Source organism: Pan paniscus, chromosome 5 (assembly GCF_029289425.2).
Source record: "Pan paniscus chromosome 5, NHGRI_mPanPan1-v2.0_pri, whole genome shotgun sequence".
Taxonomy (NCBI): Eukaryota; Metazoa; Chordata; class Mammalia; order Primates; family Hominidae; genus Pan; species Pan paniscus.
The window spans coordinates 179,192,302-179,205,940 of record NC_073254.2 but is presented as its reverse complement, the minus strand read 5'-3'; the positions used below and the strand labels follow the sequence as shown (position 1 = coordinate 179,205,940).

At 45.8% G+C, this 13,639-nt stretch overlaps 1 protein-coding gene across 2 annotated transcripts in view; it reads left to right on the top strand.

Moving 5' to 3' along the window:
• LOC117980746 (uncharacterized) overlaps positions 1-13,639 on the top strand; it is a 58,053-nt gene that overhangs the window by 20,227 nt on the left and 24,187 nt on the right. Inside the window, exons 3-4 of one of the 2 annotated variants that reach the window (XR_008625812.2) lie at positions 5,229-5,399; positions 5,822-5,956. Coding sequence is in view for 1 of the 2 variants with exons in the window: in XM_034963175.3 (XP_034819066.1) it covers positions 5,229-5,399 (171 nt within the window). In the remaining variant the exon portion in view is untranslated. Of the gene's footprint in view, positions 1-5,228; positions 5,400-5,821; positions 5,957-13,639 lie in introns of those variants that run through there. The other variant, XM_034963175.3, reaches the window with a different exon arrangement.

The window sequence follows — 13,639 nt, the reverse complement described above, 5'->3', positions numbered from 1 at the left end:
ATCAAGTGCAGGTTCTTCTAGAACACCGGCGGGTACAGAGTCAGGGCTCAGCAATGTCCGCTCTTACCGCGAAAGAGCCTGCTGACCTTGGAAAGACACTGCTAAGACAAAGAGGCTGCCTAGGAAGGGGCCAGCCAGGCTGCTGTGGAACAGCTGGGCAGGGCCCTCAAGGGGGAGTCATGTCCCCACCACTCCCCCAACCCCCATTTGCTCCACCAGCCACTGCTTTTTCCGACACTCCACAACTTTGCCATCTGACTTCAGACTGGCTATGGTGAGAGCTAGGATAGGATAAGAAAAATGCAGGTGACCTCAGTGGAAAGCAAATCAAGCCAGGCACATAAAAGATCAAAGGTCGTTCAACAGATCTGTGAAGGCTTCATTCATTCACTGTGGTTCTATTTCCCTGCCTCTGCCTCCACTGCCTGGTTTCCCTTCTGAACCACCCAAGTCCTTTTTCCATAGTGCCTGCACGTCCCACTTCCAGGCACTATGCTGGGGCTGTGGAAACGAAAGAGACCACGTGCGTTACAACAGACGAGACAGGCAGATGAGCCAGACAAGTAGGTGACACAGGTTTGCAGGAAGACACCCACTCTAGGCTGCAAGTGGTCCCTGGGTTGAAATGCGGAGAGGGCCTCTTGGCAAGCAGCAGAGAGGGGCCAGGGTTAGCACACAGAGCCTGGCGAGATCGATCAAAGGGACTGGGGAGTCCTGTGGGCTCTGATGCCTGGGAGTGATTGAGGCATACATATTTGAGAGAATTCCTCGGGCAGTGACAGGGAGGATGGAGGGGGACAGAGAGTTGAGGGAATTAAGGTCTGATGCAAGGAAAATAGCAGAAACTATTGAAGTAATGCAGGCAACATGCCACAGGAGTGTGGAACGTCAGTGGATGAGAAAAAAGAAGTAAATGAAAAATATCCAGAAGGCAACATTTGATCATGTGGAGAAGGGAAAGTCCCTGGAGCCAGACAGGCCTGACTCCAGCTCACAGCCCTGCCACTTGCCAGCTGAGAGGTCTGCAGATCGCTTAACATCACGGAGCCTCAGTTACTTCATCTATAAAATGGCCCTAATTGTATAGGAGTGTTGTAAGCATTGAGAAAGAATGAGGGTAAAGAGATTAGCCTGGCACATGGCAGGCAGTCAATGTTAGCCCTGTTGAAGAAAATGGTAATTCATGCCGTAGGTTGAGGACCAAGTTTGAAATTTTTTTTTTTTTTTTTTTTTGAGACAGAGTCTTACTCTATCACCCAGGCTGGAGTGCAGTGGTGCTATCATAGCTCAATGAAGCCTCAAACTCCTGAGGGAAGTCCTCTCTCCTCAGTCTGCCAAGCAATTAGGACTACAGGCCCAGCTAATTTAAACTTTTTTTTTTTTTTGAGACGGGGTCTTACTTTGTTGCCCAGGCTGGTCTCAAACTCCTGGCCTCAAGTGATCCTCCCACTTCAGCCTCCCAAAGTGCTGGGATTACAGGTGTAAGCCACCACGCCTGGCTTGAAAACGAAACCTGATTATCTTGCCAGTCAAAACCTGATTATCTTGCCAGAAATGAGATGAGATGCTGTGGGTGCTTAGCAATGGATGACAGGCTTGTACATACACCTCAGGGCAACTGCATCCACACAACGTGACTTTGGAGAGCTGTATGCGCCGTGACTTTGTGCAGGGGGCCTCCAATGCAGGTTAATCCAGGCTGTGTGGAATGGTGGACCCACAGCTGTGTTGCCTCGAAAACCCAGATGCCAGGAAATGATGGTTTCCAGGTCAGGCTTCTTATGGCTGAAATCCCTTTAACTGCACTTTTTTCTTTTGCAAAGTCACCAGTAATTCAAAGAGCCCCCAAATACTGAGCCACTCTCCATCCCTTTATGCCAAATCCACAGTCAAATAATGGGAGTTCAGATCGGAGGAGCACACATTTGGGCAAACTGACCTAAGAGGCCTCGCCACCCACTCCCAGGGTGCACCTGTGACCACCCTTCCTTCTCCCACTTCCAGCAGGCTCCTGAAGTCTATTCAGGCTGGGAGCTGATGCTGAACTCAGCAGGGCCCCAGTTGACTAGATCATTTCCCATGTGAAGTTCTGGGGAGAGAAGATCAGGTCTCCATGGAGCAGGGCCCGGCGGCACTTTCGCTGTGCGAAGCCACCACTCCGCTGGAAATTCATCAGTGCATGGAAAGGCAAAGGGCATAGTTGTTTCCATTCACCAGGTATTCGCCACGTCACTTGTTTCCTATTTCAGTGCATTAAAAAAATTTCCCCTCCGGTGAGAGCGCTGAGGCGCCTTTGTTGTGAAATATGGTTAACACGAGTGCTTTTTTTTCATGACATCACCAAATTAGGTCTCTGTGTGTGTCAGAAAAATTAACCCCGGCAAGTGTACAGTTCTCCTGGGATCACAAGGAAGTGCAAAATAGGGCTGGAGGGCGGGGGACTGGCCAGGGAGCATGAGGAGGAACAGCGATCAAAGGAGAGGGGAAAGAAAACAAAAATCGTGGGCAGACCAAGACTGACATGCGGACAGGTGCCTGGCAAGCAGAACACTCAGGAAAGAAACTTGACCTACTTCACTTGACTGGACGTGGATTATCTACACGTGCATGCTTTTTCAAGCTCAAATGAATAATTATCTGACAAATACAGATCTGTTCCTCTCAATTTGGTTCATAACATCTTATTTTAAATATTCAAATATTTCACCCACATCGCCAGAGCCTCTGTATAGGCCGCATGTTTTCATGTGCTCTAAATCTGCAGATGGTTGGGATGGCTGGGGCGAAAGGTCTGAGCTTTGACCCACGTTGTGTTTAAAGAAATGTTTAGGGCCGGGCGCGGTGGCTCACGCCTGTAATCCCAGCACTTTGGGAGGCTGAGGTGGGCAGATCACGAGATCAGGAGATCGAGACCATCCTGGCTAACACGGTGAAACCCGTCTCTACTAAAAAAAAAAAATACAAAAAGTTAGCCGGGAGTGGTGGCACGTGCCTGTAGTCCCAGCTACTCATGAGGCTGAGGCAGGAGAATTGCCTGAACCCGGGAGGCAGAGGTTGCCGTAAGCCAAGATTGTGCCACTGCACTCCAGCCTGGGTGAGAGAGCGAGACTCCATCTCAAAAAAAAAAAGAAAGAAAGAAATGTTTAGAATGAATGGACATTTAATAGAATGTCGGCTTACTGGCGTTTTAAATCATTGGCAGTAACACTGGGCCCGCATTCCTATGTGGCCCTCATGGGCTGTCCCTTTGGACCCAGCACAACTTCTACCATTTTCTACAGTCCCACCACTCCCAAGCACTCACTTCAACCACTGACTTTCCCCTCAGGCATTTGAGGGTGGCCTCTGGGCTAGGCGGTGAAGCAGGCTCTGATGGGTATAGCCGGAGAGACAACGTTTGCTCCATACCTGGGAGTTACATATCCCTCAAATATATGGAAATAGCCAGACATTTTTCCAAATAAATTCAAAGAGAAGCAGAAGCCATTTAAAAACAGAGCAGAGAGTTCTAGTTCCCATGCATTACGGTTTGAGACCCAATTTCTCTATTGTATTCCCTCCCTAAATAGCAAACTAACCACCAGCAAGACTTGAAACACCACCACTTCAGAGCCGCCCAGGCTTTCCTTTGGGCTGTATCATTTATAGACGCCCACCCCCGCTTGATGGAGAGAAAGCTCTGACTTATTCACGAGGCTGTAGGAGGTGTCTGCGGGGTGGAAAGGCCAGAGAGCAGAGTCCCACTCCAGAGCGGGAACCCATCATCAGGGCACGAAATCCAAGACTCATGCCACTTAATTGATTTTTGGAAAACACTGAGTATTGCTTTTTTTTTTTTGAGACAGGATCTCATACGCAGGCTGGATTGCTATGGTGCAATCCCCACTCACTGCAGCCTCAACCCCCTGGGCTCAAGCTATCCTCTCACCTCAGCCTCCTAAGTAGCTGAGACTACAGGCACATGCCACCCAGCTAATTTGTGTATTTTTTTGTAGAGACAAATACACAAATATTTCTTTAAACACAATACGGGTCAAAGCTCTGACCTCTCGCCCCAGCCATCCCAACCAACTGCAGATTTAGAGCACATGAAAACATGCAGCCTTTACAGAGCCTCTGGCAATGTGGGTGAAATATTTGAACATGGGGATCTCCCTATGTTGCCCACGCTGGTCTCAAACTCCTGGCCTCAAGTGATCCACCTGCCTCGGCCTCCCAAAGTGCTGGGATTACAGGCGTGAGCCACTGCACGCAGCCGAGTATCAAAATGTTTTAATGTTTGCCTTTTAAATAACAGAAACGTATCCCAACTCATCTTTATTCAAATATCACATTTGATTCCCTGGGTAATGGAGATGTGCCTGCGAGAGCTAGTACTGCTGTGTTTAGAATGGAAAGGAGTGGCAGTAAAGCAACTGGAAAAGCAGGCCAAGGGACAGACCCCTCATGGCCTAAATTCACCATCGGCCCCAGACACAGGGTAGAGGACCAGGAAGAGAACATGTTTCAAGGGCAACAGGAGCTGGGTGACTCTAGCATTGTAGGAAGCACAGGGAAAAGATGCTGGAGTCCAGATGAATGAATGATGACCGCTTGAGTCTCACAGGTGATGTTTAATCTGCTCTGCAGCTAACTTACTCTATGGAAGAAAACCATGAATTGAGAGACATTTGTTTAGACTTAGCAGCAGGGAAACCCTGACCTTTTTAACCTTTAGGGAAAACTTCTGCTAATCAAAGGAATACGTCAGAGCTTCCTAAGCCATGTGCCACAAATGAGTTACAGCAAAGCCGCGGCATTGACCCTCTCCGTTCTGTGTGTGGGCCAGCCTGGGTGGGCCAGTAGGCCTCTGGCTGCCTCAGTTTCCCTCAGAGTGTGATATAAATGCTATCTTTGCTGTGTGTGCTATGGCATGAAAATATTTGGAAAGTATTGCCTTCGGTTAAAATTCTCACAGAAATCCTTAGCATTGACATTACTAGCAGTGATTAGCTATAACCTGAATCAGGTCCAACAATTTGACTCAATTTGCTGTGCTTTATTGTAAATTCATTTTGTTTAAGTTCAAATTTTAAGAAAAAAAGGCTGCACTTTTTTCCTGCTGATTTCCACTCTGACTAAGCCACACTAGTGGTGACTTGGTGTTTGGAGACACCACAGGCATTGCACGCCAGCTCCCTGGGGAACCCTCTTCCCTCAGGACTGATCCCACTCTCCCCCGCCCTCAGGAAGAGCCTGGCATCCGCAGTGACCCTCGAGCAGCTGTCCCTGCAGCTGGGCCTGCCCCTCAAGCACGCTGAGCCTGTCCTTCACAGCCCCGTGGTGCTGACCCAGGGCCCTGGGACCACCGGGAGGCACCTCTTCCTCTTCAGGGACTGGCTGGTCATTGCCAAGCAGAGGTGAGTTGGTGGCAGTCATCGCCTTGCTCTCTCCTAAAACTCAATCTCTTTCCAAGACCCTAGCAACACCCAAGGGCACTGCAAGGGGCCCCAGAGCTTGGGACCCAGCCTGGCCCACGTTACCGGCGCTTCCAGCCTGCACAGGCTTAGGTGGCTCCGTCCTTCCTCCCTGTTCGTTGACAAGCAAAGCACCCAGAGGCTGAATCCCTGGGACAACATCACACAGGTAGTGGGTAGAAAACTAGGACAAGAAAAGTAGAGAAAAATCCATCATTTAAAAAAAACAAAAAGCCCTATGCAAACTTGACTTTTTGGTTTGACTAAAAGTGAGTAATGTGTTTATAGCAATAAAGTTGAAATCAGAAATTGAGAAAGTCGATAACTGAGTTAACATGACCTGCACCATTTTTCTCTTTGGGAAGCTCTGCAATGAACACCTCCTCAATGTGTGCATTAGAGCAGCGTCTGGACTGGAGCCACATCTCCCAGGACGTGGTATATTTTTCACAAAGAAACCTACAGGCCCAAGGAACATGTGACAACCTTCTAAAAATCCCACACTAGTTTAAAAACAAAAACAAAAAAACGAGGGATAAACACAGACATTAGGCAAATAGAACACATCAGAGAAATAGTGGGGTCCCCTGGGGGAAGTGTTGATGTCCCTGGTCAGAGTCAATATAAGGAGGAAACCCAGAGCCATGGGCCATATTTGGCACGGCTGGTGCTGACTACGGAGGGGCCTGGGGCCCCGGGGTGATGCCTGTAACATTATTTCTGTTTTGTAGGAAGGAAGAGCATTTACATATTTTTATACTTCCATTTAATTTCCCTTGAAAAGCTCTATTTTAAGCTTTGGGGGAAATGTGCCACATTTTAAAGAGCTTCTCACACCTACCCACCGTGATTATTTTTTTAGGTGCTTGGAGATTTCAAAGAATTCAAAACCCATCTGGCATCCTCCCCCCGTATCCCAGCCCGGGATGTGTTGTTTTCAGAGACCTGAGAAAGCCCCGGGGAGGCACAAACAGCAGCTGGGGAAATCCTGCCACGGCTCAGAACGCACACTTGTCACAGTCTCCGCGAGCGCCCCAGCTGAGCTCCTGAGCCAGGCTCTGGGCCGCGGGCTGGTACCCAGGGCACTCACAGGTGTGTGGCCTGAACCACCCCTCACTTTGCATTCAGAAACTCCCCGAGTCGCCCCTCTAAACAGGCTCAGCATGCTCACCAGCAGTCAGGAGGCAGGGAGTCAGGGGTCACCAGCAGCCAGGAGGACAGGGTCAGTGCGGGGTGTTGGGGAAACGCACAGAGTTGACATGGAAGGTTAGCGTCAAACACACCACCAAGCCCTGGCCACGGCGGCCTGGCTAGAGGCACACACGGGCCACCGCGCCCAGAGATCTCGCTAGGCCTGGCCACGTGGCTTCCCACTGGGCACAGGGCACTAGCTGCGGCCGGGAACTGAACACTCACTGGGGTGCTTAGGAAGGATGATGATCCCAGGAACCCTTCCCTGCCCCTTCCCTAAGAATGAGGGTGGCGGCACTCTCGAAGGAGCTGGATTAGATGTGCACACACCCTATGAACCGCCTTCGCCCTCAAAGAGACCAGCTCCTTCTTGCCTCTGCGCCTCCGCCTGCGCTGCTCCGACCACCTGGGAGGCTGTGCCCCCTCCTCCTGAGCCAGCTCTTCTCCATGCTGGGGGACACGGCCCCAGGAAACTGGATCAAAGCGCAGACTCTGGAACCCAGGCGGGGGTTGAATCTCCTCTCCGCCATTTACCAACTGTGACTAAGCTCTATGTGTCTCTGTCTTCTCGTCTGTAGAGATAAAAATAGCATCTTCCTCACAGGATGGATTGGGGTGGGGATTGAAAGAATAACTACAAGATCAGAGTTTAGAACCGGCTGGCACGTGTGTGCAGTGTTTCCTATGAAGTAGAGTCGCTTTCTGATGTGCTTTCCAAGAAGGGTTGAGGCCCCACCCGCTCACAAAAAGAGAAGACCAGAGAAGAGATCTCAGTCTCCTCCACCAGCCTGAAATGAATCTCAATCACTTATTAGCTAATGGCTCCCGGCACACAGAGGGTCTGCTCCACTCAAGCCGTTTTGCCATACTCTGGAGTCAGAGTCCAAGCTCTCAGAGAGTTTATAATGTAGCAGAAAGGTTTAAAATCCACCAGCCTCGACTGGGCGCAGTGGCTCACGCCTGTAATCCCAACACTTTGGGAGGTAGAGGCGGGCAGATCACCTGAGGTCAGGAGTTCAAGACCAACCTGGCCAACATGGTGAAACCCCATCTCTACTAAAAATACAAAAATTAGCCAGGCGTGTGTGGCGGGCGCCTGTAATCCCAGCTACTCGGGAGGCTGAGGCAGGAGAATGGCTTGAACCCAGGAGGTGGAGGTTCAGCGAGCTGAGATCCAGCCATAGCACTCCAACCTGGGTGACAGAGCGAGACTCCATCTCAAAAAAAAAAAATTAATTAATTAATTAATTTTTTAAAAATCTGCCAGCCTTCATGGACAAAGGGAAGGAATCATGATTGACTCCTTTACTTTGTGTGGTATTTTGGTTTTGTTGAATTCAAAGAGTGAGACTCATGTGTTTGGGAAATTTATTTAATTTTTCTATTTTTAGTGTAATCTTCAGCTGTAAGTTTTCAAGATATACTTGGTACCATATTCCAATATGTGTAATGAGGAACTATCTTAAAGAAGTTTTACTGTTTTTTATAGGACTAGATACCTGATTTTTAAAGCCTTGTGAATTATGACCACATGGTTGTTTTCAGATCTGTGCAATTAGGTTCAGCGAATAAACGTCCAGGAGAGCCTTGGCAATCCATTGACAAGAATAGCACAGCCAGTGACTCCACAGGCGAAGGGAAGTGTTTTCAGTTGTGTTTTACTATAAATAGTATGACATACAAAGGCATATTTCATAACTTGCCCAAGTGGTTTTGAAATATTCTTTTCCATTGAGGCAATAGCCATTCACAATTGATAATAACCACCCCCAGGACCGGCTACACAATCTGTAAGACAGTGCCCTTTTTTCAAAGAGTAATAGGAATTTTAAGACAGCAGGAGCAGAACGATAAACCAACCACAGGGGTCTCCAAGCCTGGGGACCCAGGGGCTGCACAGGTCACCTGTTCATGGAGCTGGCCCTGGCTGCCGCCATTGATGGATTTAATATATTTTAAATCATCAGACATATTTAAGGAACATCCAAGCTTAAGACCTTTACTGGATATATTTACCAGCATTTACCTATATTTAATAACATTCACTTTGCTCCACAAAAGATCTTATTTCTTTGCCAAAAATCATGTTTTGGAATAAAATAGACACAACTTCAACATTATTTTTTAAAATAAAAGTTGCAAAAGTACATCTCCCACATCTTCTGTGAATTTAAATAAATCGCTTTATTTGTTTTAGGCTGAAAGTGTAAATTCAGTGTGAATTTCACGCCATGCTCTCATTCACTTGTGGACATAACCTGCCTTTCTCATTTCACAAAGGCTGAACTATCCAACAACCTGATTTTTGAAGAATTTAGGGTAACACTGGCCTCACAGAATAAGTCTGGAAGTAGTCCCTCCTCCTCTGTTTTTCAGAATAGTTTGAGTGGGAATGGTATTAGTTCTTCTTTAAATGTTTGGTAGAATTCAGCAGTGAAGCCATCAGGTCCTGGCCTTTTCTTTACTGGCCGACTTTTGATTATGGCCTCCATCTCATTACTTGTTATTGGTCTATTCAGGTTTTGGATTTCTTCCTGGTTCAATCTTGGTAGGTTGTGTGTATCTAGGAATTTGTCCATTTCTTCTAGATTTTCCAATTTATCAACGTATAGTTGCTTATAGTGGCCACTAATGATCCTTTCAATTTCTGCAGTATCAGTTGTAAAGTCTCCTTTTTCATTTCTGATTTTATTTATTTGGATCTTCTCTTTTTTTCTTAGTCTGGCTAAAGTTTGTCAGTTTTGTTTAACTTTTCAAAAAAACCATCTTTTGACTTCATTGATCTTTTGTATTTTTTTATTTCAATTTCATTTATTTCTGCTGTCAGTTTTATTATTTCTCTTCTTCTACTAATTTTGGGTTCATTTGCTCTTGCTTTTCTAGTTCTTTAAGATGTATCGTTATATTACTTATCTGAGGTTTTTCCTCCTTTTTGATGTAGGCACTTAGTAGCTATAAGCTTCCCTGTTAGTACTGCTTTTGCTGTATTCCATAGGTTGTGGTATACTGTCAGGCACTACTCTAGGTACTTGGGATAAAATAGAAAAAGAGTCCTGCTCTTGTGGAACTTATGTGCCAGCCAGGGGAGGTAGAAAATAGATGAGAAACATAGTAAATGATCTAGTCTGTTAGAAGGTGGTACATGCCATGGGGGGAAAGGAGAGTTGGGCAAGGGGAATTGGCAATTCACAGCAAGAGAGTGGTTAGTTGCAATATTAGAGTGGCCTATGTGGGCCTCATTGCAAAAGGGAGTTTTGAGCAAAAATATGGAGTTGGCCAAGCAGATATCCAGAGGAAGAGCATTCATGGCAGAGGAAACAGCAAGAGCAGAAGGCCAGAGAGTGGAGCGTGCCAAGCACATCGGGGAATTGCAGGCAGGCCTGCAGGGATGGAGGGGAGGGAGAAAGAGCAGGAGGACAGAGGAGGAGGTCAGCAGGTGGCGGGCAGCAGATCAAACAGAGTTTCATGGGCCCTTGGCAGGGCTTTGACTTGTTTTCCTTGCTGAGTGAGATGGAAAGCCATTGAAAAAAATGACAGCAGAGTAATAATATGATCTCACTTCTGTGTTAAAAGATTCGGTCTGGCTGCTTTGCTGAAAATAGTGTAGGGCTCAGGGAGATGCCAGGGGTAGGAAGAAGGGGAAGTGTTAGAAGATGACTACAGAAAATCCAGGCATGGGATGATGGTGGCTCAGACTGGAGAAACTGCAGCTGAGGCGGTAAGACGGGACTGGATTCTTAGTTCATTATGAAGGTGAGACCAACCTGCCAAATTGGAGGTGGGGCTTTCTCCCCTTTTGGGAAAAATCAAAGAGGACTGAAATTCCCTGGCCTGGAATTCACATCTTGATGTATTTAGTAGCCAACAGCAGCTCTGTGAGGTTGGTATCACTTCTTCATCGCACCTTGCATGCTTGCCCAAGTCACAGAGTTATAATATAATAAAGGATGAAGTTGCCGTCCACTGAGATGAGAAAGGGTGGAGTGGAGCAGGTTCTGGACCTGTGAGATCAGCAGTTCAGTGTTGGACGTGTGGGCTCGAGATGCTGTTAGACGTCTGAAGGAAAATGGTGGGAGGCAGTTGGATATCGGAGTCGCCCATATTAGTTTTCTATTGCTGGACAAGTTTGCTCCAAGATTTGGCAGCTTACAACAAGGATCATTTATTAACCCACAGTTTCTGTGGGTTGGGTTTCTGAGAGCCATGTAGCTGAGTGGTTCTGGTTTAGAACTGCAGTCAAGGTGTTAGACAGGGCTGCAGTCCTGTCTAACAGGTAGTCTAGTAGGTAATGAGGATGACCTCATTACCTCATTTGAAGGCGAGTTTGAGGAAGGATCAGCTTCCAAGTTCACTCACACAGGTGGTGCAGGTCTTGGAAGATCCACTTCCACGCCCACTTGTGTGGCTGTTAATAAACCTCAGATCCTCATCCTGTGAACCTCACATGGCCCCTGGCTTACCCCAGAATGAGTGAGCCGAAAGAGAATGAGAGAGTACCCAACATAAAAACCACAGTAGTTTTATAACCTCATCTTGGAAATGACATCCCATCATTTCTGCCATCATCTACTCACTAGAACCAGTCAACAAGGGTTGGTGGACATATTTTTTAAAACCATCTCATTGACATACAGATTATATTTAAAGCCCTGAGTGTAATGAGAAATGAAAAGGGGACCAAGGACCATATCTTGGATACTTCAACATTAAAAGGTTGGGGAGAAGAGGAGAAATCATCAAAGGAGGCCAAGAATGAGAGGCTTGCGAGTGGGAGGACAATCATGAGACTGTGGCATTTTGGAACCAAGTAAAGAAAGTGCATCAAGGAGGAGAGAGTGAGCAACTTCAGCAAATGCTGCTGTGGGATAGGGTTAGTCGTTTATACTGGCTTGCCCAGGAAGGTCCCAGCTCACATCTGCTTTCGTCCTGGTGTTATTACTTATCAGGCTCCCTTTTGCTCTCAAAAGGAGCCAGATTTGACAAAGAATCTTATGGACATCCCATACCCAAGTAAAGTAATGTGAGCACTGAGATTTGGGGATTGGATCAGGCATCATAGAGGTCACTGGTGATAATGAGCGATCAGTGTCTAATTGTGTCTTACTGTGGGACATACATCAGCATACCTTTGCATTCAAAATACTTTTCCTACTAAAAGCTATTACAGAGCTAAGTAAACTATTAGCTAATATTAGTGTAAGTATAACATAAAATATCAAATTAAAGTAAGATTTTAAAAAACATAAGCTCAATTCATTCACTAAATTTTAACTCTTCTCAATCACTATTTAATGTAATTACAGATGATGTGAAAGTTTGAGTACATCTAAGTTCATTTTATGGAGCTGAGTGTGGTGGCTCACACCTGCAATCCCAGCACTTTGGGAGGCCGAGGCGGGCAGATCACTTGAGGTCAGGAGTTCGAGACCAGCCTGGTCAACATGGTGAAACCCCATCTCTACTAAAAAATATGAAAATTAGCCAGGCATGGTGGCGCACGCCTGTAATCCCAGCTATTTAGGAGGCTGAGGATTGAACCCGGGAGGCGGAGGTTGCAGTGAGCTGAGATCATGCCACTGCACTCCAGCCAGGACAACAGAGCAATATTTTGTCTCAAAAATAAATAAATAAATTCATTTTATGAGTTACCTATTTTGAAAAAAATTGTCACAATTGCAATGCTATAAAATTGTTTTCAAAACAAAATAATTTGGCAAACAGGCAAAAAGAACATCTTTAATAGTGATCCAAGTTGATAAAATAGAAACAGACATAACAAGATTCATATTTATTCCTAATTATTCACGAAACGCTTTACATGTGATAAAATGTATAAAAGCTCTCATCATGGCTTGTTCTCTGGTGTCATAAACATCCAAATGTCCATGGCTGTCCTGAATCTTGTCTTCCCCGCTGGACACTTATGAAGGATGACCTCATTACCACCCATCTCCACTTAGCCTATGCCAAATTTTAATACCAAGGTCGATCATTCCTATGGCCCAGGCACCAGGTTTATCGCTTCATACGTCTTGATGTATTTAGTAGCCAACAGCAGCTCTGTGAAGTTGGTATCTCTTCTTCATCGCACCTTGCATGCCTGCCCAAGTCCCAGAGTTATAATACTCCCTCACGGTATGTTGCCATTTGTCAAGTGACAACTTACTTAGATGAATTATTAAATTATCCTTTGTTTAAAAAATTCTGGCTTATTTTTGACATCTTAAGGAAGTAGAAAGCTGATGTTAACTTTCATTTTACATATTATTTAACAATTTTTTTCTTGAGATTGTTGGCTTCATGGAAAAAGTCACCTCCATCCACAGGAACAGTAGATTACATTTAAAAATTTTTTTTCTTATTTGTTCAAATGTATGGGGTACATGTGAAATTTTGTTACATGTATATAATGTATACTGATCAAGTCAGGGTATTTAGGATATCCATCACCCACGTACAATACATTTTTGTTTAACCATACTCATCCTGCTCTGCTACCAAACAATGAATTTAGGCCCAGTACGGTGGCTCACGCCTATAATCCCAACACTTTGGGAGGCCAGGGTGGGAGGATTGCTTGTGCCCAGGAGTTTAAGGCCAGCCTAGACAACTCAGCAAGATCCCATCTCTAATTTTTTAAATTATTTTTTACAAATTGAATTTATTTCTATCTAATTGTATGTGTGTCCTTTAACTCAGTTCTCTTCATCCTCACCCCTTTACCCCAATCACCCTTCCCATCTCTGTTCTCTCTTTCCACTTTCTACCACCATGTGATCAGATGTTTCAGCTCCCACATCTAAGTGGGAGAACATGAGATATTTGTCTTTTTATGCTTGGCTTATTTCACTTACAATAATGACCTCCAGTTCCAGGTACATTGCTGCAAATGACTTGATTTCATTCTTCTTTCTGGCTGAATAGGGTTCCACTGTGCATATATACCACATTTTCTTTATCCATTCTTCTGTTGATGGGCACTTAGTTGATTC